Source organism: Lepidochelys kempii, chromosome 3, assembly GCF_965140285.1.
Source record: "Lepidochelys kempii isolate rLepKem1 chromosome 3, rLepKem1.hap1, whole genome shotgun sequence".
In the NCBI taxonomy this organism is placed as follows: Eukaryota; Metazoa; Chordata; order Testudines; family Cheloniidae; genus Lepidochelys; species Lepidochelys kempii.
Window position 1 is genome coordinate 126885081 of NC_136382.1, and position 21369 is coordinate 126906449.

Here is a 21369-nt window from a genome sequence, read left to right on the forward strand (position 1 = left end):
CTAACTACAGGTAACATTCACTGACCTAACAAGAGTTCTGGGGACGAGCTGCAGCAAAGCTGGAGCAGAGCAGTTCCGAAGCACCTTCACTGGCCGCAAGAAGGAACTGAGGGTTGAGGGGAGCGTGCAGCGCCCCTTATACTGCGCCATGGAGGCGCCACTCCAGGGGTCGCTAGGGGCACTCCCCCTACAGGTACTTCTAGGGGGAAAACTTCCGACACCAGTGCACATGGTAGTATATCTTATTAGCACCTACTGTGCAATAGATATGAGCAACCACTCCAAGAAGAAAAATTGCCTTACATTACACGACATAAGGTGGTACCTGACAACTTCCACATTATGAAACGAACATTCACAAATATTGTCTATATAATGTTTACTTTAGCTAAACTTTCAGTTTGATGTTTCTAATTCTAATCTAATTTAATTCTAAAGATGAGAATTCTAATCTGCTTACAAATAGCTAATAAGATGTACTACCCATTTATCTGCAAGCTGCTATAAAAAAAAAAATTCTGTTGTAAGAGCAACCTGACTCTCCCATTAAGTGTACGGTAATTACAGCTACCTCAATTCCCATGTGTCTTCCTGTTTGCCTTCGCCTTAGTAATATAGGTACCAGAAGTGCCTTTTTGAGGAGAGTTTTTATACGAGAACTGGATCATTGGGTCCAATTTTTAAGAGCAATGTCACTGAAATTAATGGAATACCACGTAAGGCTAAAATGGGCATTAACATCAGCATCAAATCCTTTATCAGCCAAAGGAATGAATAAGCCCTGCAACCAGAGAAGCCGCCATCAGGCCATGTGGATAACAATGGAGAGCTCTTTGGGTTCTCGCAATCCAAATGTTCTAACTCTATGGAATTATTACACAGAGTAGTTTAAGTTATCTGCAAACATCATACTGGAATTACCTGTTCTAGCAGGGCCTGTTTCATTGCATCTTCCTTGTCTTCATCACTAAATGATGATTTGTTGTTCCTCTTCTTCCCGGTGTCATCTTTCATCATCTTTTTGGGGGTTTTGTCATTCTGGGCAGAAATATATGGATGTGAAAACAGGGGGCCGATCAATCATGGCTAGGATAAGTGCCACACTTTAAAATGTGCATACCTTCTTCAGTGCATAACAGAACCCTTGCTTTGTCTCTTTCACTGAAATCAAAGAGTAGCCAAATAATACAAAAATTAAATTTTCAGAATTGTGGAGCTGATGCTTGGCTCAGTTTGAGAATTTGTTTATAAGTTTTAATCCATAAATATTTTCCACTCAGTTATTGTTCAGTATTAATATGAGCTAGTAAAGTATTCCAGAGAATATATACAAACTAGTATAAGAACTTTGTTTCTATGGCTTTCAGTAACGGACTTCACTGTATGTGCTTGAACCAAATCCCTGGCAGATCTCCCATAGCCCACCTCCACGTGCAAAGGCCTCATGAACGGCTATATCTACTTAATTGAATTTTCACCTTTTTTTAAAAAGCAATTTCGAATGGTGTACACCCACCCACCCACTTCCAGAGTCTAATCCAAATTACCAAACATACACCTTTATGAAAATGGAGGTAGAGACGTAAACTCGTATCAACAATTTAATATAGATTTCTGCTCCTCTTGAAAGTAATATACACAAAGCACCTGGGTTAATGCAGTGTTAAATCATTGGCCCTAGGGACAGGATTTTGCAAGCTGCACCAGCAAACTATAGAAGTTTCCCTAGACATACTTTACAATCTCTGCCAGAACCCAAAGCCTGCTAGATGCAGATGTACGCACATACAAAACTCAAAAGTTCCAAATCAAGAGACCAGTAATGTGCATTGATGGGTCCAACACACTTAGTAAATGCTTCTAAACTCAGAAATGTTGGAATATCATGGTGTCACAGATTATTTCTTGTAATTTCTATAAGAATTTAAGAATCACAGACCCTCCCTAAAAAGAAAAGTTAATCTAGAGATAAAGCAGTGAGATTGTATCAATGCCTTACTCAAACTAAACCTGATTAGAACATTGTGGCTTTACAAACAACAAATGTTAGAGGACCAGGAAACTCTACATCAAGATAAATAAAATGAAGCATGGAAAGGCAGAACTAAGGTACCCAATCACCCTTAACTCTGACCTTAAAATACTCTGTACACTGTTTGTGCTGCCCTGTCCGGTTTATTAAGTATCTTTCAGGCTGTATCCAGAATTTGGAACAATTTACCAAGCACCGTTGTGGATTTTCCATCAGACAATTTTTAAATCAATCTTGATTTAAAATCTAGGCATTATTTTGGGGGAAGTTCTGTGGCCTGTGTTATACAGTAGGTCAAACTGGATGATCACAATCGTCCCTTCTAGTCTGAGAATCTATAAATCTAGAAAATGACCAGGATCCCAGTATTTAGAGAGCAGACATGTTCAAAGTAAGGATCTGGTAGCCTTTGATCTTGAGATGTTTGTTAGAATTGCAGTTAGCGAAGGCTGTTGGTTGCAGAGTGAATGTACTATGAGTGAGTATTTGTGTCTCTCTGAGACTGTTCTGGACTACTCTAGGAGCTCAGTTTCTTATCTTGAAGCCCTGGCTGCAAGAAAACATTTAATTTAATATAACAAATTCTGACTGTGGAAAACTTTTTTTGCTTCATTTATTTTTAAATCACAGACTTATGGCTTGTTTGTTCATCAACCAGCCTAGCCTTACTTGGCCCATCTCATGGGCCTACCATGTTCCTAAATTACTGCCATAAAATGAGCCCCCGGGAGGGTGATATTCCTGGGAATTTGGTCCCAACAGAAACCAATCATTGTATGAGGTATGTGGGGGGTTTTGTACCTTGTCAACCCCTTTGATTCCAGGGGGGGCGAGGTTAACCCGGCCTCCCGGCTTCTACGCCAGTTCTACAACCTCCCCGGTAGTCAGGGCTATATGGCCCAGTGGCCAGAGTCCCTCTAAATCTTCTTCCCCTGGTGGGATAGCGCGGCATAGCAGCCGGAGTCCCCATAGTGCGCTCCTAAAGCAACATGGCCCAATGGCCAGAGTCTCCCGAAACTCTCTTCCTCTGGTGGGATAGCGTGGCCTAGCGGCCGGAGTCTCTATAGGGAGCTCCTAAAGTGGTGTGGCCTGAGGGCCAGAATCCCTCTAAGTCCTCTTCCCCTTGCAGGATAGTCCAGCCCAGCAGCCGGAGTTCATCTATCTCCTTTGAGGTAAGAGAGGGGTCGGTGAACTATGTTGTCACAAAAAAGGGGGGGTGTTAGAGACCCCCAGTAGGGGAGCCTGGGCCCACCTGCCTTCACCGGGCTCCAACTCAGGGCCCTGTCATTGACAGCGTGATCTGCCCCGCGTCAGCGGGGAATCCTACTGCAACACGCTACCCTCAGAGTGGTGGGAGATACCACTCCCTTCCCTTTCCTGGGTCACTTTCTACCAGTTCTCCAAATGTAGCAGTCCCTGTGGCATCAGTGTCTTCAGGTTCCTCAGCCCCTGGGGCTCCCTAGGGTTCCCACAGCTGCCAGTCTCTGGTCCCACTTCCTGGCACCTTGGCTCTCTCCTGTACAAGTCGCCACTGCTCCTGGGCTGGAGTGTTGGATCATATTAAAGAAGTTCTGTATTAAAATCACAAATGAGTTTGATTCCCCATAGTTTAAATTCCAGCGTATTACTAATTAAGAGGTCTCTTGGTTTCTGGTACTGTTTCTCTCCCTCTATGTGTGAAACTTGCAAGCTGCTAATTGTGTTAGTACATTCTAAGACAGAGTCTGTTCTCAAAGCAATTCACAGAGAGAGAGACTCAAAGCAATACTCTAACAACAGAAACAGCACCCAGAGACTCCCCGCCCTTTTGTTGTATTAACAATTGTGATTAAAATAGAGATAGAGGATGTATGTGGATGGATGCTTGGTGTGGATAATAACTGAATGATCAGGGAGGTGCCAGCCTAAGAATCCAGTGTCCATCGGCTGAAGAAGGCGTCAAGTGGAAATAACCAGAGGACCCCCACTCCCCCCGCCCCCGGAGGGCAGACTGGAATCCACCCAACAGCCTCAAGAATGGGAGAACCAAAGAACAAGATAACATCTAGCAGCACAGAGCCGTCAGGAATGTGCTATCTGCTGATTGATTCAGCAACAGCATGATGAAGCAATTCCCATAGACTGGCATAGGAAGAAATTCCTATAAAAATAGACTCTAAAAAGTGAGAACTTTGGGGTCTGATTCTGCAAACCAACTTCCAGGAGCATCAGATGAGTATCTGACAAGGCCCTGCTCCCTCCTCATGTCCAGGCCACCTTGGCATGAGCAACTCTAAGGCTGGTAACTATGATAACAACCTTGTAGAACCTGTGTGTGTGTGTGTGTGTGTGTGTGTGTGTGTGTGTATGAATGAATGTGTGAATAAATATGAGATTGAATGGAATGTTACAGCTGTAACTAACTGCTTACTATGATTCTTTCTATATTCACAATTAATGTGGTATTTTGCCTTTTTCCCTTTAATAAGATCCTGCTGGTTTTTATTTTATTGGTGCAACAGGAGCCTCTGCTGGGTGTCCTCCTTCCACAGCCGCCAGCCCTGACTGAGCAGCTCTGCAGGCTTTTATACTTGACTCTCTGTTGGAGCATGCCCAGCAGAGCCTCAGGGGCGTGGCTTCCTCTGCCAGCAGGGAAGGGTTGACCTTCTCATTCCCAGTCCGCCCCATCACAAGGCAACTCTTAAAAAGTCCAGATTTGCATGGTAATTGTTTTGGGAGTGACAGAAGCACTCACACCAATAATTAAGTGGTTGGGAGCTAAAATAAATCAAATTTAAAAAAAAAAAGTTAATCTGCTTCTCAGATTAAAGTAAATTGTTTGAGATTGTTGTTTGAGATTCAGTGTGAACACATCCCTTTTGCTGACAGGAGACCAAAGTCGATATCGGAAACTGCTACCTCAGAAATAAATTTGGTACTATTTAAAAAAAAGAAAAGTTTATGCAACTCTGTATATTCTTCCACCGTGATACAATTGGTTGTAATAACATGTCCAGGATAGCATTGAATTTATATTGGTAGTTTGTGTTTTATACAATACTTTTCATTCAGTAAAGCACACAGGACAAAAGTTTGCTAAAAATACAGAAAAATAAGAATGATTTACATATAAAAAGAATCTGTGTTAAAAACAAAAAACCCAAACTATTGATTTGCCTCCTATTTACAAAAATCTGTCTCTTTGGATGGGGACCAAGGTACAGCTCAATAGGCACATTGCTCACAGTTGAAAGAACCCCCCTTGCATTGTAAGTAATTCCTTGCTACCAAGGACACACTGCAAACATGCATAATCCTGGCCATTCCTGTCCTGCAGAAAGGTCTGTGTGTGAATACTGAGTTTAGAAAAATGGCAGACTGCCATGGCACAGCAGTTGCAACAAAAGCGAGAAGGAGAGAGCCTGGACTGAGCTCAACTCTGCTTCAAGCAAAATGCATCAACTGTAACTATAGCAAAAAATGTGACGGAGATATAAAACACTGCCATTGCTGTGAAGCCAGTTCTGTTTGAGGGGAAGAAGAAAATCTGACAGAAGAGCTAAACTCAAAACTGTCACAGGAGACGCCTCCCAATGCCTTTGATGGGCTAACAACCCTGGTGCCTGAATCAAGAACTGAGACAATCATTAGCACACTGTCTCAAAGGCTCAGAGGTCCCTATCAAAAGTAAATCAGTGGAATAAATATCCTTTATATTTCAGATGCAGAAATACCTATTCCCATGCTGGGGTAGCCTTCAGTGATACATGGCTCGTGTCCGAAGAGAGATTTACTGACAATCCAAACACACGCTCTTTACTCCTCTCCAAGCATGTATGATTACTTTGCTTAGGGCTGGTCTATACTACTGGGGGAGGGGGGAGGAAATCGATCTAAGTTACGTAGCTGAAGTCAACGTACTGTGACAAAGCTCTGTCCTTGCCTCCGTGGGTCCCGTGTTTCCTAGCGGATTTCGCTAGCCTCAGAGGCTCACTGTGACCCTCCACTTAACCCTTCTCTCTCTAGAGACAAGGGTCAGAGTCTACTGAGCCATTTTCATCATAAGCCAGCGAGGGAGGTGAGGAGAAGTTATCCTTCCTTGCACAGTCTCTGTTGTCTCCCAGTCTCAGTGATTAATCAGGGGGCAAAGGAGGGTGGAGGGCGAAGCCTGGGCCCATCCTCTACTCCGGGCTCCAGCCCAGGGACCCTAATAGTATCAGCTCTGGTAGCTGACCTTTTAGAAACATGACATGTACAATTCCCTGGGCTACTTCCCCCACCAGCAGTCCTCACTTCTTCAAGCTCCACTTCACCCTTACCTCAGGGCCTCCTTCCTTGTGCCTGATATGGTGTGTACTGCTCAGTCTCTCCAACAGCGCAACTTCCTCCCACGGCTCCTGACATGCCCACCCACCTGACTGGCTGGGAGGCTTTTTTCAGCCAGCCCCTGATTGGCTTCAGGTGTCCCAATCAACCTAGCATTCTCCCTGCCTTCTGGAAAGTTCTTAATTGGCCGCAGGTGTCTTAACTGACCTGGAGCAGCTTCCATTTCACTTACCCTGGTACCAGGGATTTGTTTAGCTTGGAGTTAATATAACTATCTCCCACTACTTTTCTATAGCCATCTGGCCTTGCCCTGTCACAGTACTTAGATTTACTTACCGTGGTGTCTTCACTGCAGTGTGTCAACAGGAGACACTCTCCCGTCGATTCCCCTTGTGCTTCTTGTCGAGGTGGAGTACCGGAGTCAACGCTAGAGTGATCAGCGGTCGATTTACTGCGTCTATACTAGACACAATAAATCGACCCCCGCTGGATCGATTGCTGCCCGTCGTGTAGACAAGCCCTGGGAATTGTAAGCTTTACTTTTGATTTCCCATACCTTCTCAATGCAACTACAGGCACTTTGCTCCACCAAAGAAGTCAGCCTAGGCACCCTGTTTGGCCACTTATCTCATAACTGTCTCTGTGCTTTTTACCACCTTCTCCCCAGAACAGAATGCCCTTCCCGAGCTGGTCCCCAAAGCCATATCATCTCCTTTCTCTTCCACCATACCTACATGAAACTGGCCAATTAGGTGCCCAACTTCCTGTTTTTATTATATTTTAGAACAAAGTCTTTGCTCCGTCATGGCATGCACTTGTCTTCACTGAGCATTTGTATAATCTTTTTAAGTTAGCCCTATTTTTCCCTCTCTCCTGCTTGGCTGTCTTTTAACCCCTCACATCCCCAGTTGCGTCATGTCTGAAATTAATTTATAAGCTTCATGTAAGCTCCTGTCTTTTGTGTGTATTGGGTCATGGCAGGACCCAAGAGCCTCCTTCACTACAAAACCCTGATTCATCCCCAATGCTGGTCAATCTGTGTACTGAATGAGGAAGGCGTCCAGAAAGAAAATTAGTGTCTCATCTTGTATTTAAATTTTAACACTAAGCCTATGTGCAAGGAGGCCAATTAAGGTTGTACAAGAAACCTTAATACTGGCATTTCCTAACTTTTGAGCGCTTGACTTTGCAAACTTTGTGTGTTACTTTCCTAGGTTTTATAAATAAAGCAAATTGAATAAACAAATTCTATCATGTGACATCATATTGACACCCACATGGGTCATCAGCAGGGTTCAAACCTTTAGATCCACTACAAAGACCTCTTCCATTGTAGATACCAGCATAATTGGTAGCAGTACTAGACAGTTATCCTCTAAGGACCAAGCCACTAGAGGGGGATGGCACACACTTTGCCAGTGGGGTTCACCAATATTGCTGACAGGGGAATGGTAGATTCAGGAATGCTGAGGTCTATTCCAGGCTCTGAGGGGTGGATACTCGAATGGTTAGAAACCCATCTACCCCTTATCCCCCACAAGCCTGACTCCCTTCTCCCCTTCAGCTTGTTCTTTTCCCCATCCTAGCTCTTCCTCACTCCTCTGTCGGGCTCCTCACTCCAGTCTCCTGCCTTCCTCGACTCCTCATCCCAGTCACCTCCACCCACTCCCTCCAGACTTCTTGTCCCTATTTACTCCCTCCATTGCCCACCTCCCCAAGTCTGACTCTTGTCCCTTCTGTATTCTAGTCCAGTCAGCCAGCCTCCTCCTTCTTCTCACTGCCTGGTTACCGGCTGGGGGAGCGCAGAGAGAACAGGAGTGACAATCTCTCTGCAGGGAAAGTCATACTCATTCCCTGCAGCCCCAGGCTGGAGCCTGTTCCATGCAGATGGAATCCTCAGGAAATTTAGCTGCCAAATCTAACAAGACTTTATTCAGCATATGTGAAATGAGCTCTAAGGTTTATAATTTGATCAAATACAGGCAGTTTTTCCATAAGAACAGCAAAGCCAAACCCCTGACACAAAGTCAAGCCTCCCACCAAATGTCAAGTTCCTGCTCTAAAGTATGGAGGGTGTAATTTTTTTTTAAAAAGAACATGGGCAAAACATATTTTTCTCTAATCTCATTCTTGAAATGGCTGAACCATTTTTGCTGAAACTTTCCAAAAATATTTAGCTTGCGACTGACACCTCACATGGAAAACTTCAGCCAAAATGGTTAAAATTTGGCAATGTTTTAAGCAATTGAAAATAGAGTATTATAATGGAAAACATTGGGCAACCTTAATTAATTGGCAGCACTACAAGCTCCATCTATAATGCACATACACTTTATACAATGGATCCTGATTGGGACCTCTGGGCATTACTATAGTACAAGTATTTACACAACAGACAGTGACCTTACTGAAACAAAATCAGCAGAATGTGTTGAAGGGAGACACTTGATATACTCATATAAATTAAACGTCAGAATACGTTATCTGTGACTGCACTTTGCAGCTCAGCATGGCTTTCATGTGGAAGATATAATGCTGTAATTGATAGCTCTACAAATGTTTGCTGAATGCCCTAATTACCCTCACATCATGTACAGAGACACTTAATTCCTGACTTACAGAATGGACCATATAAGGGAGACCTTTTATTCCTTAGCTCAGTGTTTCCCAAACTTGGGACTCCGCTTGCTCAGGGAAAGCCCATGGCGGGCAGGGCCAGTTTATTTACCTGCCACGTCTGCAGGTTCGGCTGACTGCGGCTCCCACTGGCCACAGTTTGCCACTCCAGGCCAATGAGGGCTGCAGGAAGTGGCAGCTGGTACGTCCCTCGGCCCACACCGCTTCCCACAGCCCCCATTGGCCTGCGGCGGTGAACCGTGGCCAGAGGGAGCCGCGATTGGCTGAACCTGCAGACGCGGCAGGTGAACAAACCGGTCCAGCCTGCCCGGGGCTTTCCCTGAACAAGAGGCGTCCCAAGTTTGGGAAACACGGCCTCAGTTCATCATGGAGACCTTAACATTCTACATTTTACTTTTATTACAGTAAATAACCATAGTGTCTGTTTTAGCTCAGCATTCTGTGATGAATGGCTATATTCACCATTTTGTTACTATGGCAATATTACATGTGAAGTACACCAACAAGCTGATGCTGTCAACTCTCTTTGTACTTATAGTATACTCCTTTTTCTTATTTTGAGGGTGACCAACTATAAAGGGGACTGTGAATTTTTCTGAGACTCAAGAAAAGGGGTTATTTTCTATTTTTTTTTATTAACTGTAGCAGGTAAACTGAATGGTTGTGTGTGACAAATAACTGCCAGCAACCGTAAAACAGGAACTGGCAAATCATACTCTCTTCCCCGTCAGAAGAGATTCAGCTTATCTATACTTCAAAAAAAAAAAAAAAAGAAAGAAAGAGAGCAAAACTGAAGCCCCCTGCAAGGGTGGGAGCAAAGAAACATTCACACACCTGCATACCCATAGCTTCCTTCACAACAACCTAAACATTAGTTTTTGGAACATTTTTGATGGATAGGCACCAAAAATTGGCATTCAGTCCCACACATTTAAATGATGGTGAAAGTAGGCAGGCGCACTATTAGTAACAATAGCCTTTCTGTTCCCATTAAACACAAACTCAAAATAATTCAGGGCAAAAAAGCTGAATGTAAGTCAAACTCTTAGGGAATCCCAGGACAAGTATATTCAACTCAACTGGATGTAAGACAGCAGAAAGATTTATAGCAAAACCTTGCAGACTGTTCTGTTTAATTGCTATATTAATTAGTTACTGGTAGAGTTACTAGATCTGTCGTACTTCTACCTGTAATATTTCTCTTTCAGATTGGTGATTCCTAGGTGGGGAAACGTAGATTCATTTAGGGTCAGAGCAGGGGACAGGGAGTCAAGAGAATTGGATTTGCTTTTTGTCTCTGCCACTGACATACTGTGTGACCTTGGATGAGTCACTTATACTAACTATTTTTCTTAGCGCTAAAATGAGGATAATACTTCCCTCACTTGCAGGGAAGTTTGTGAGGCTTAATTCTGTAAAAGATGTAAAATGTTTTCATATCCCCATATGAAAAGCTCTATAGAAGTGCTAAGTAATATTACAAGGTAAACATTTAACTCTTGGCAATACTGCAGGTTAATTGCTTTATTATCAGTTATTTATTTAGGAAAACGGAACTGGTTTGGGGCATTACATGCTACAACTTGATGAAGCAATAAATACTTTATAAAGCATTCTTCATCCTCAGTGTGACTTCCAAAGCACTGAGCAATCATGTCTTCCTTTCTCTCTTTAGCAGATTCCTCGCACAGTTTCTATTCGGATTTTTTAGGGCACTGAATTTCACTCTATTATTTGTGTTTTGGTAACTGCTATATTATTATTGTTATATCGTTTCTGGGTGGATTTTCACACAATAGTGTCTAGTAGTGCATTTCTGATTTTTGGACAGTTATTCAAATGAAATGGTTTTTTGGTTGTGTTCTGGGAAAGACTTTCTTTCTTTCAAGGGCCAGGCCGTGTGCAGTCTTGCCTAATGGTCAGGGCGGGAGACTGACCTAACGTTGGAGCAGGTGACCAGGCCTAGTGGCCAGAGCCCCAATCAGGAGCTGAGTTACCAAGTCCAGCAAGCAAGCCGGAGCCAAGAGCCATGGTCAGACACCAAATACCATCCAGTCTTTGTTCTTGGGGGTCGGGGCTGGTTGCCCCTGCCGCTCCCTGTGGTTGACCGACTCGACCACCAACGAGTTGGGTGCCGGGTGGGTATACAGATACTCATGTCCCTTCGTGGGTACAAAGTACTTGCGCTCCGCCTTTTTAGAGATGGGAACCAAGGAGGCTGGTGTTCACCACAGGGCATTTGAAATTCTTGCCACCCCTTCATGGAGCGGCAAGGCCACCCTGCCCTGTGCTGAAGGGGACAGCACATTGAACAGGGAGTCTGAGGGCTCTTCCATCTCCTCAGCCTGGAGGTGGGGGCTCGCTGCCACCCTTTTTTTAGGAGGTCTTGGTGGGCCCGGTAGTCCTCCTGCAGGATGGAGGGGGGTGGGGCTGCAATCAACTCCTCTGGACTGGGCAAGACCGGTGCAGTGCTTTGGGTTTTGTATGGCACCTGACGATCCATCACCTGGTAGGACTCCGGGCACGGTACCGAGGACACAGGGCCCACCGACCTTTTATCTGGCAGTCTAAAGATGGACGCCGACGGTGCTTCCAAGGCTCTGGCTACCAAGCGAGCCCCCACCAGCGCTGCGCCGGAGGCCTCGGTGCCCACTGGCACCACTGGGCCAGCCACGACACTTGGTGCCATTGTGCTTGCTGAGACACCACTGGAGCTGGCTGTTTGGGCTGCCTAGCTTGGCCTGTAGACAGGCGGCTGTGAGCGGAGGCCAGGCTGGCGTATGATCTGCTGCTGCCTCTGGACCGGGAGTATCGGCGGTGCCGGGATCTATGTTGGCCACGGGATCACGATCTCGACGTGGAGGAGCGGCACCGATGGTAGTAGCTGCTCCGCAAATGGCCTTGACGGGCAGACCCGCATCGGCGAGACACCAGCGATCGACGCCCAGGGCTACGGCGCCTTCGCAGAGACTTGGAACGGGAGTCCGAGCGGGAATGGTGTCAACGACTGTGCCGCGACTGACTGTGGTATCTCCTGCGAGACGAGGACAGTTGGCGACGTCCGCCACGGACCCATTGATATTTTCTTCGCTAAGACGAGCGGTGCCGGGAATTCTGGTCGGACAGCACCCATCCAGACAGTCTGGCCGGCGTCAAAGGCAATCCACATGGACTGAGCCCTGAATGGTCGCTGGGCAGTGAACGGTGTTGGGAACGTTCCCTCAATCGGTACCGGGTCAGGGGCGACTGCAGTGATCCCAGCAGCAGCTTGCCTCTGGAACATGAGGCCGACATCAGCGGAGCTTCAGGCATTGGCATGGATATAATGTCCCTGGCTGCCTGGAGAGCTTCGGGTGTAGATGGCATCTGGACATCTGGAGAGGCCTGCTCCGAAGGGGCTGGGCTACTCTGCTCAACGTGAGTTGGAGGCCTAGGGCCCAATGGGAATCCAGGACTACCTGACATGGGCCTAGCCTCTGTTCCAGACTTCCCTCGGTGCCATTGCGAAGAGAAAGTCTTTCCGGTCCTCTTGGCGTGCCCCGTGGATGGGGAGCAGTGCCGACTGGACAATTGTACCAGCGGGTCTCCGCGTACCGATGCCAGATACCGGTTTGGAGCAGCCAACTCCATCAGGACGGCCCGGAGCCTAATGTCCCTTTCTTTTTCAGTCCGGGGCTCGAAAGACTTGCAGATCTTGCACCTGTCACTGATATGGGTTCCTCCCATGCAGCGCAGACAATCCACGTGCGGATCACTCCTTGGCATACAGTGCCTACAAGAGCCGCATGACTTAAAGCCTGAGGTGCAGGGCATGTCCCGGCCCAGGCTCAATGACTAACTAAACTAACTGAATTAGCTAACTGACTACAGGTACTACTGGGGTCGAGCTGCCTCAAAGTTGGAGCTGAGCAGTTCGGACGTATCTTCACTGGCGGCAAGAAGGAACTGAGGATGGGGGGAGCACAGCCCCCCTTATACCGTGCCAGGCAGGTGCCACTCCAGGGGTCGCAGTGGAGGGGGGCGCTCCCCCCTACAAGTACTACTAGGGGAAAAACTTCCGGCACCGGTGCACGTGCCAAGCACGCACACCTATTGTGGAATACACATGAGCAATGACTCGAAGAAGAATGTCCAGTAAAGGCCTGCCTGAGACAACTAAACTAGCTTTCTTTTGAGGTCTTCAGAATTTGAACTTACTAGAAAGACTCTGTCCTGAAAATTAACTCCCTGTGCCACACAGACCCAAACAATAGTCTGCATTTAATGGCAAGCACATATTTATATTAGTTGCCTTTACATTTATAGTAGAATTCCTTCTTGTTGAGAAAGGAAAGGGAAATCTGGTTAACAGGCACTCTTCCATAGAATACACAAAATTAATTTAACAGCAGATAGCAATTAGTCAATAGCTTACTCCTTCCCTGTTTGTTTGTTTTGCAACTTTCATTTGAACTGAACTTTGGGGAGGTGGGGAAGAGGGGGAGAAATGTGGCCCTTAACAGGAAACACGCGAGAAATGGCAATGCCGAGTCACGATAGAAAAGAGGATTTCGTCAGCGGACCTTGTGCTAAAACACTTAGGCCTCGGTCACTGCATGGCCCTTCTGCATGCTTTGAGTAAATACAGATAATTCTCCCAGAATGCAAATAATTCTCACATTTTAAAGAAGTATTTCGCTCACAACTTCGACATCATTTAAAATGATTACCTGATTCCTGCAATGCGACGGCTGATAAATATTCAGAAGAGGAGGAAATGTACTTTTCTTATAAAGCTGTAAGCTGGTTGCCATGTCCTATCACAGTTTCACTACCACTCTGTTATGAAACAGAAGGTAAACAAAACAGTATAAATAAAGGACAATATTACTACATCTAATTACCTTAGCCAAATTTCAAAGCCAACATTAAACATATTTATAAAGTTTTATATTACAAACTGACATCTTATTACTTAAATCATACATAAAATCTTTTTATTGGGAAATTACTTAGCAAGTAGAGGTTTCAGAGTAGCAGCCGTGTTAAGTCTGTATTCGCAAAAAGAAAAGGAGGACTTGTGGCACCTTAGAGACTAACTTAGAGACTGGGAGTGGCTAAGTCATTATGCAAGGTAGCCTATTTCCTCTTGTTTTTTCCTACCCCCCCCCCCGCCCCGCCCCCCAGATGTTCTGGTTTAACTTGGATTTAAACTTGGAGAGTGGTCAGTTTGGATGAGCTATTACCAGCAGGAGAGTGAGTTTGTGTGTGTATGGGGGTGGGGGTGGGGGTGAGAAAACCTGGATTTGTGCTGGAAATGGCCCACCTTAATTATGAACATTGTAGGGAGAATGGTCACTTTGGATGAGCTATTACCAGCAGGATAGTGAGTTTGTGTGTGTGGTTTTTGGGAGGGGGGTGAGGGGGTGAGAGAACCTGGATTTGTGCAGGAAATGGCCCAACTTGATTATCATGCACATTGTGTAAAGAGTTGTCACTTTGGATGGGCTATCACCAGCAGGAGAGTGAATTTGTGTGGGGGGGTGGAGGGTGAGAAAACCTGGATTTGTGCTGGAAATGGCCCACCTGATGATCACTTTAGATAAGCTATTACCAGCAGGACAGTGGGGTGGGAGGAGGTATTTTTTCATATTGTCTGTGTATAAATAAAGTCTGCTGCAGTTTCCACGGCATGCATCCGATGAAGTGAGCTGTAGCTCACGAGAGCTCATGCTCAAATAAATTGGTTAGTCTCTAAGGTGCCACAAGTACTCCTTTTCTTTTAGCAAGTAGAATACAAGTCAACTGCCATAGTAAATTATGTTGTCTTTAAAGTAACTACTAGGTAAATGAACACTCTCTAAAGCATTACTTTTCCAGACAAGGATTTTTTTTTGGGGGGGGGGGGGGGGATAAGACATTTCCAATTCTGAAAAACTGATTCCTGGACTTACTACTATCTTTATGGGAGATATACAGACCTTGTGCCATTGCTCCTGTACCTTGGCTCCCATGAAAAGCCATTAATATTACCCACCCTCCACCAGCTAGCATAGATTTACATAGAGTTATGAAATCTTTAGACCACTTCCAATTTTCTCTTTACTGAAATAATAGCCAATTTTCTCCATGATTTTAAAAGGAGAAGCTGCATAGCCTTCCTTTTCAATATAGGGCCATGATGGACAGTAGAAAATATAGCTCATTAGGGATCAAACTCTGGAGAGTGGTGGGGAGTAGCAGTCCTGCTGCTTTTGATCCTTTCCTCACAGATACCTCACAAACCCCTCCATCTGGTAGGAACTTTACTGCTCAGAGCAGAAGGAAGAAGGGAAGCAGCCACATTCCACAGTGTGCCTTCCTTCTCCTCAAGTCCATGAAAATTGCTGAATAGCTATCCATCTGGAACTTAATTTGGGTCTTACTCCTCCTCCAATGGTGCGTGCATGCTCTACGGGTAGGATTTACAAAGGTACTTAGGTGTATACGTCCCATTTTTTGGCACCAGTGTGATTCACAAACTTCCTGCTCGGCTACCGCCTAACACTGTAAGCACATAAACTTTCTCAGCACCTAAGTTTTTCCTTTAGGCATGTGCACTGCAGCAGCTAGATGCCCACCTCCTGCCTGAGCGCACACACAATGCTGCCTCATAATTGGCATCTGGACATCGATCTCCTGCCTGTGCCCCCGGGCGATTCACAATCCCTTGGACAAATTCACACAAAATCACTGGGGCAGGGAAGGGATGGCGGGGGGGGGGGAGGGATTAGGAAGACAACCTCCTTTATAATCTTTAACCTAGTGCATAAGGTAGTCATCCAAGATGTAGGAAACCTCCATTCAAGTCCCCACCTCAGCCTGATGGGGAGAAAGGATTTGAGCAGGATCTGCCTTTGCTCAGGGATGCATCCTACTCACCAGGCTATAGAGTGGTTCTAACTCTCTCTCTCTCTGGCCCAATTAATATTTACATATTCCATTGTTTAATTCAAGTGAAGCCACGTCAACAGCAGAGATTAAGAGACCCCTCCTCCCATCAGAATAGCCCATAACCTTGTGGTTAGAGTCCTGACCTGAGAGTTGGCTGATCCCCTTTGCCTCATGAGGAGGATGTGGGACTTGAAGCAGGGGTCCACCCCTGCCTGATGAGTACCCTATTCACTAGGCAAAAGGTTATAATGGAGGTGGTCCTCCTGTGGTTTCTTTCATGCAGTTTAGGCAGCCAAGTGCCCATCTTCCCCAATTTGTGGATCACTAGTCAAGGTACAAGGTGCCTCCATGGAACCTGGACTTTGGCACCTATCTCTGCCCAAGAATTGGCACTTAACACATACCCCTTTTACCAGTGTCTCCCTTTGGTTAGATTAGGCGGCTAGCATGCTGGCTTCGCAGAACACCATTCTCTGGTGCCTATTTCTCCACTTTCATTGCATAGGAAGCCTAAGGGTGCCTAATTCAGTCTTTGTGGATTGCAGCATTGTTCCTGTGATTTTCAAGCCACCAAGGTGCTCAGTGTTGCCCTTCATGGATCTCACCCTAAACTTCTGCTTGGATACTCCTGCCCCATCTGTAAGTTTGGATGAAACCTACTCCTAATTGTGTAGGAGAGAGGGAGGAAACCCCACCCATTCCACTTCAAAAGTACAATTTGCAGGAAACCTCATCAATGGTAACTCAAGGCTCTCACAGGGAGGCAGCGCGAGCTTCCCTTCACTCTCACAACTGAGTCCAGATTGTAGAAATGTATTTATTTAGAACAAAGAAAAGCTCTCTGGGTGATTCAAGTTTAAAGGAAAATTGTAAGGGAGGGGAGGAGGAGAGGGATGTGAGTGTAGTTTTCAGTTAAGCTGGAACATGGTGAAGACTAGTTTATAAAAACGCTAACAGCTGCTGTGCTGTACCCCGGAGCTTGCTGCATTTCAGTGGTGCAAGAAGTAATCCCACCCTATGGGGTTGTGCGGTTAGATGCTTTGGGAATCTTTGAGATGAATGAGGCACAGAAATGCCGAATCCTGGTTTCTGAAAGGCAGAATAAGTCCAACGTTGTTTGACTAGCTTTTAAAATGAAGTGCAGCCTCATTCATGTGCAACACATGAAATTCCGCCCGAGTGACCGTTTCGGGAACACCTGGGTGCTGTCTTTAAGGAAAGGCCGTGAATCAAGTGGGAACAGGACAGACACCCCCAGGGCGATCTCCTGGTTCTTTCAAACCCGCCCGCTTAGCGCCACTATGTCGCCTGCGCGGCAAGAAGCCTATTCATGGGGGTTGGAGGCAGGGGCGCGGTGTCAGACCCCCGAAGAGCAGAAACAGCTTCCCTGAGAAACAGTCGTGCCCTGGCCGCGCCCCAGCTTGGGAGACTTGGCCACAGAGGCGCCTTGCCCTCCCCCCCTTCTCCGGGGCTGGTCACAGGAGCCCGCGCACGTGTGGGAGGGAGCCCCACTCCCGCGGGGCTCGGCCTCCCCAGCGCGGTTCTTCCGCGGCGGGGCTCGCGCTAGCCCCCTCCCCGCCGGGGGGGGGCGGCACTTACCGCTTGCGAGGTGGCCGCGGGCGCAGTGAGAGGAGCCGCTGCCGAGTCCGGCCAGCCGCCGCAGCGTCCTCGCAGCGCCCCTGGCTCTGCCCAGCCCCCGCGCCCCGGGAGGAGCGGTAGCCGCCGGGCACCCTCCGGAGCGCGGCCCTGCGGCAGGCCAGGGGAAGAAACCCGGGGCAGTCCCGGGCAATGGGCGGCAGCAGCCACGCGAGCGGTGCCGCCGTGCAGCCGTCAGCAAGAAGCAACATAGGGCACAGCGCGAGGGGCGTGGGCTGCGCGCTTTTTCTGCTTTGGGGACGCGGGTTGTTGCTGCTGCTGCTGCTCGTGAGCTGGGCACCCCGTTGGAAAAGCAAACATGCAGCCTGGCGGTAATGAGTGAAATGAAGGAATCAGGGTGGGGAGGGGGGTCACATTTCCTGCAAACAGCCCGTGCCGTGACATCGTTAAATCAACAAAATATGAGGCATTGGACGAATGACCATTGATCTTTCACAGGTCTGGACGACCGCTAAAGGACCTACTGGGTCAGGTCAGAGCAAGGGTCCAGCCAGCCAGGGGTGTGTACAAGGGGGGACAGGCAGGGGCACAGAGCTCCTCTGGCCCCAGAGGAGGGAGAGAGCGAGCTCTTCCGGCCCTCTCTCTCTCCAGCAGCCAGGGGAGCTGAGCTCCCCTTGTGGCCAAGGGAGCTGTCCCCCCCCCCCTCTTTTGCTATAATGAACCCCTGGCTATAATGGCCAAATGCCTTGGATCCCCAGGACTTTGTTATAGTGAGGATGTACTGTACTTCCTCATAACATGACCAAGGGAAGGTCATGCCTGACTAATCTAATCGCCTTTTATGATGAGATTACTGGTTCTGTGGATGAAGGGAAAGCAGTGGATGTATTGTTTCTTGACTTTAGCAAAGCTTTTGACACCGTCTCCCACAGTATTCTTGTCAGCAAGTTAAGGAAGTATGGGCTGGATGAATGCACTACAAGGTGGGTAGAAAGCTGGCTAGATTGTCAGGCTCAACGGGTAGTGATCAATGGCTCCATATCTAGTTGGCAGCCGGTATCAAGTGGAGTGCCCCAAGGGTCGGTCCTGGGGCCGGTTTTGTTCAATATCTTCATAAATGATCTGGAGGATGGTGTGGATTGCACTCTCAGCAAATTTGAGGATGATACTAAACTGGGAGGAGTGGTAGATACGCTGGAGGGGAGGGATAGGATACAGAAAGACCTAGACAAATTGGAGGATTGGGCCAAAAGAAATCTGATGAGGTTCAATAAGGATAAGTGCAGGGTCCTGCACTTAGGACGGAAGAACCCAATGCACAGCTACAGACTAGGGACCGAATGGCTAGGCAGCAGTTCTGCGGAAAAGGACCTGGGGTGACAGTGGACGAGAAGCTGGATATGAGTCAGCAGTGTGCCCTTGTTGCCAAGAAGGCCAATGGCATTTTGGGATGTATAAGTAGGGGCATAGCGAGCAGATCGAGGGACGTGATCGTTCCCCTCTATTCGACATTGGTGAGGCCTCATCTGGAGTACTGTGTCCAGTTTTGGGCCCCACACTTCAAGAAGGATGTGGATAAATTGGAGAGAGTCCAGTGAAGGGCAACAAAAATGATTAGGGGACTGGAACACATGAGTTATGAGGAGAGGCTGAGGGAGCTGGGAGTGTTTAGCCTGCAGAAGAGAAGAATGAGGGGGGATTTGATAGCTGCTTTCAACTACCTGAAAGGGGGTTCCAAAGAGGATGGCTCTAGACTGTTCTCAATGGTAGCAGATGACAGAACGAGGAGTAATGGTCTCAAGTTGCAGTGGGGGAGGTTTAGATTGGATATTAGGAAAAACTTTTTCACTAAGAGGGTGGTGAAACACTGGAATGCGTTACCTAGGGAGGTGGTAGAATCTCCTTCCTTAGAGGTTTTTAAGGTCAGGCTTGACAAAGCCCTGGCTGGGATGATTTAACTGGGAATTGGTCCTGCTTTGAGCAGGGGGTTGGACTAGATGACCTTCTGGGGTCCCTTCCAACCCTGATATTCTATGATTCTAACATCATGTATTTAATGTGTCTCTCCAAAAGCAGTCAAATGTAAATGCCTGCGCAGGCCCCTGTGCATCCAGCCCAGTATCTTGTCTTCTGACAGTGGCAAGTGCCAGATAACTCAGAGGGAGTGAACAGAACAGGATCCATCCCGTTTTCCAGTCTGCAGCTTCTGGCAGTCAGAGGTTAATGACACCTGGAGCCTGTGGTTGCATCCCTGACCATCTTAGCTAATACTTACAGTATTCACATTGCCCTTGTTGACATGGAGCAGCGATGTGACTCATCTTGTTGACAGTGTTCTTGTTGCTATCTTTCTCAATCAACTGGTTTCTGATCTTTGAATAGGTATGTGCTATTTTGCAACTTACCATTCTTTTACTTAGGAAACTCAATAGTGCAAACATTTACTCACTTGCATATGATATATTTTTGCAAGATTGTGGTTAAAGGCCCAAATCCTGAAAGCCCTTGTGCACTTATCAGTGGAACTACACAACCGGAGTAAAATTAGTTACGTGCAGGTTTGCAGGACAAGGGCTGGGGATTGCAAAAAACAAAACAAAACCCCAAAAACAATAAAACAATTACATGTTCTGTTGATACGATTAATTAAAATTGGGGTGGGTAGTTTCTTGTATTAATTATAATTAAGGAATTCAGTTACAGTGCTCCGTTGCCTTGAAAGTTGGTTATTTTATGAAAATCATTACTCATATTCAACTTATATGTAATATTTACAGTTAAATTTTAAAAATTGAAGGCAATTTGGTCCAAATTTCTTCCAAATTACACTTTTCAATTCAGAAAATGCTCTTTCATTCAACACAGGAAAAGCCATATGCTGAAAAACTGTGTTGGACCCATCTGAAGGTGTATTACTTAACTTCTCAGTAACAAATTTGGGGGTATAATTCAGCTGAAGTTGAAAATATTTAAAAGTTGAAATGTCATAAGTGTTTAACATATTCTTTTCTGTACCTATTTAAAAAAATACTGTAAAATGTCTTTGGGGGTAGCTATTGCTTCATTTAGTTCATTTAGCACATAGACTCACATGGTTGCAACAAAAGTCTCACTATCCTTGCATGGCTATAAAGGCTACCCCTGTATGATGAAGCAAACCTTGGTTCATCATGGTGGCCAGTTCCAAGAAGTTTACATAGGGTTGGTGCGGCAATCTGCACAACAGGATGCTGATGGCAAGACTGACTGTACCATTGCAACTGTTATGCCAGTGCTTGCTATCTGTTCTGGTGCAGTATTGACTGGAGGCTGACATGATGGGTACTCTTGCATACAGCAAATGCAATCCTAATCGATGCACGCTTTATGGTAATTGTGTGCATAGATGTTATAGGGATGCTGCTAAGGAGTTCATATAAGGGTTAGCACTCCTTATGGAGATACGATCTTTGACATCTGCAACAAATTGTGGAGTCCAGCATTTTCTGCAGAACTGTCTTCTCTATTGGCTTTGCAGCACAATTAAAGAATCCTGACAAGATATAATAAGAAACACTGAGCAGTGTTAAGGACAATCACTGACACTCCAAAAGTGGCTAAGTTGGGTCTAATTAACAATATTTCACTATCCATAAGTAACCAGCAAAGAAAAAATTAAAACTTTGTTTGTCCCCTTTCCTCTGTTTATTTAAAGAGTGCCTAAAATATTTTTGTTTTTCTGCATTAGAAATTCAGTTCTTATCAGCCCTGGAAGATACTGTCATTACTGGAAAACTCATGCAATTATGACATCACAAAAGCCAACAGACTGAAAATAGATCAGTCAACTCTATGACTTTACTTTGATTCTGCTGATCCTTTGTGTAATTCCAATAACTAATGAACAT

The 21369-nt window shown here is 46.1% G+C and overlaps 1 protein-coding gene across 5 annotated transcripts in view; it reads right to left on the reverse strand.

Annotated features, from left to right (window-relative positions):
- The window catches only part of LOC140909185 (uncharacterized), a 101546-nt gene extending 83767 nt beyond the window's left edge, over nt 1–17779 (reverse strand). For 4 of the 5 annotated variants that reach the window (XR_012158127.1, XM_073337893.1, XM_073337889.1 and 1 more), the window contains exons 1-3: nt 17486–17779; nt 13684–13792; nt 922–1038 (exon numbers count right to left, since the gene is read on the reverse strand). Coding sequence is in view for 4 of the 5 variants with exons in the window: in XM_073337893.1 (XP_073193994.1) it covers nt 922–1038; nt 13684–13767 (201 nt within the window). In the remaining variant the exon portion in view is untranslated. The remainder of the gene's footprint in view (nt 1–921; nt 1039–13683; nt 13793–17485) is intronic. The other variant, XM_073337892.1, reaches the window with a different exon arrangement.
- Nucleotides 17780–21369: the final 3590 nt, after the last annotated feature.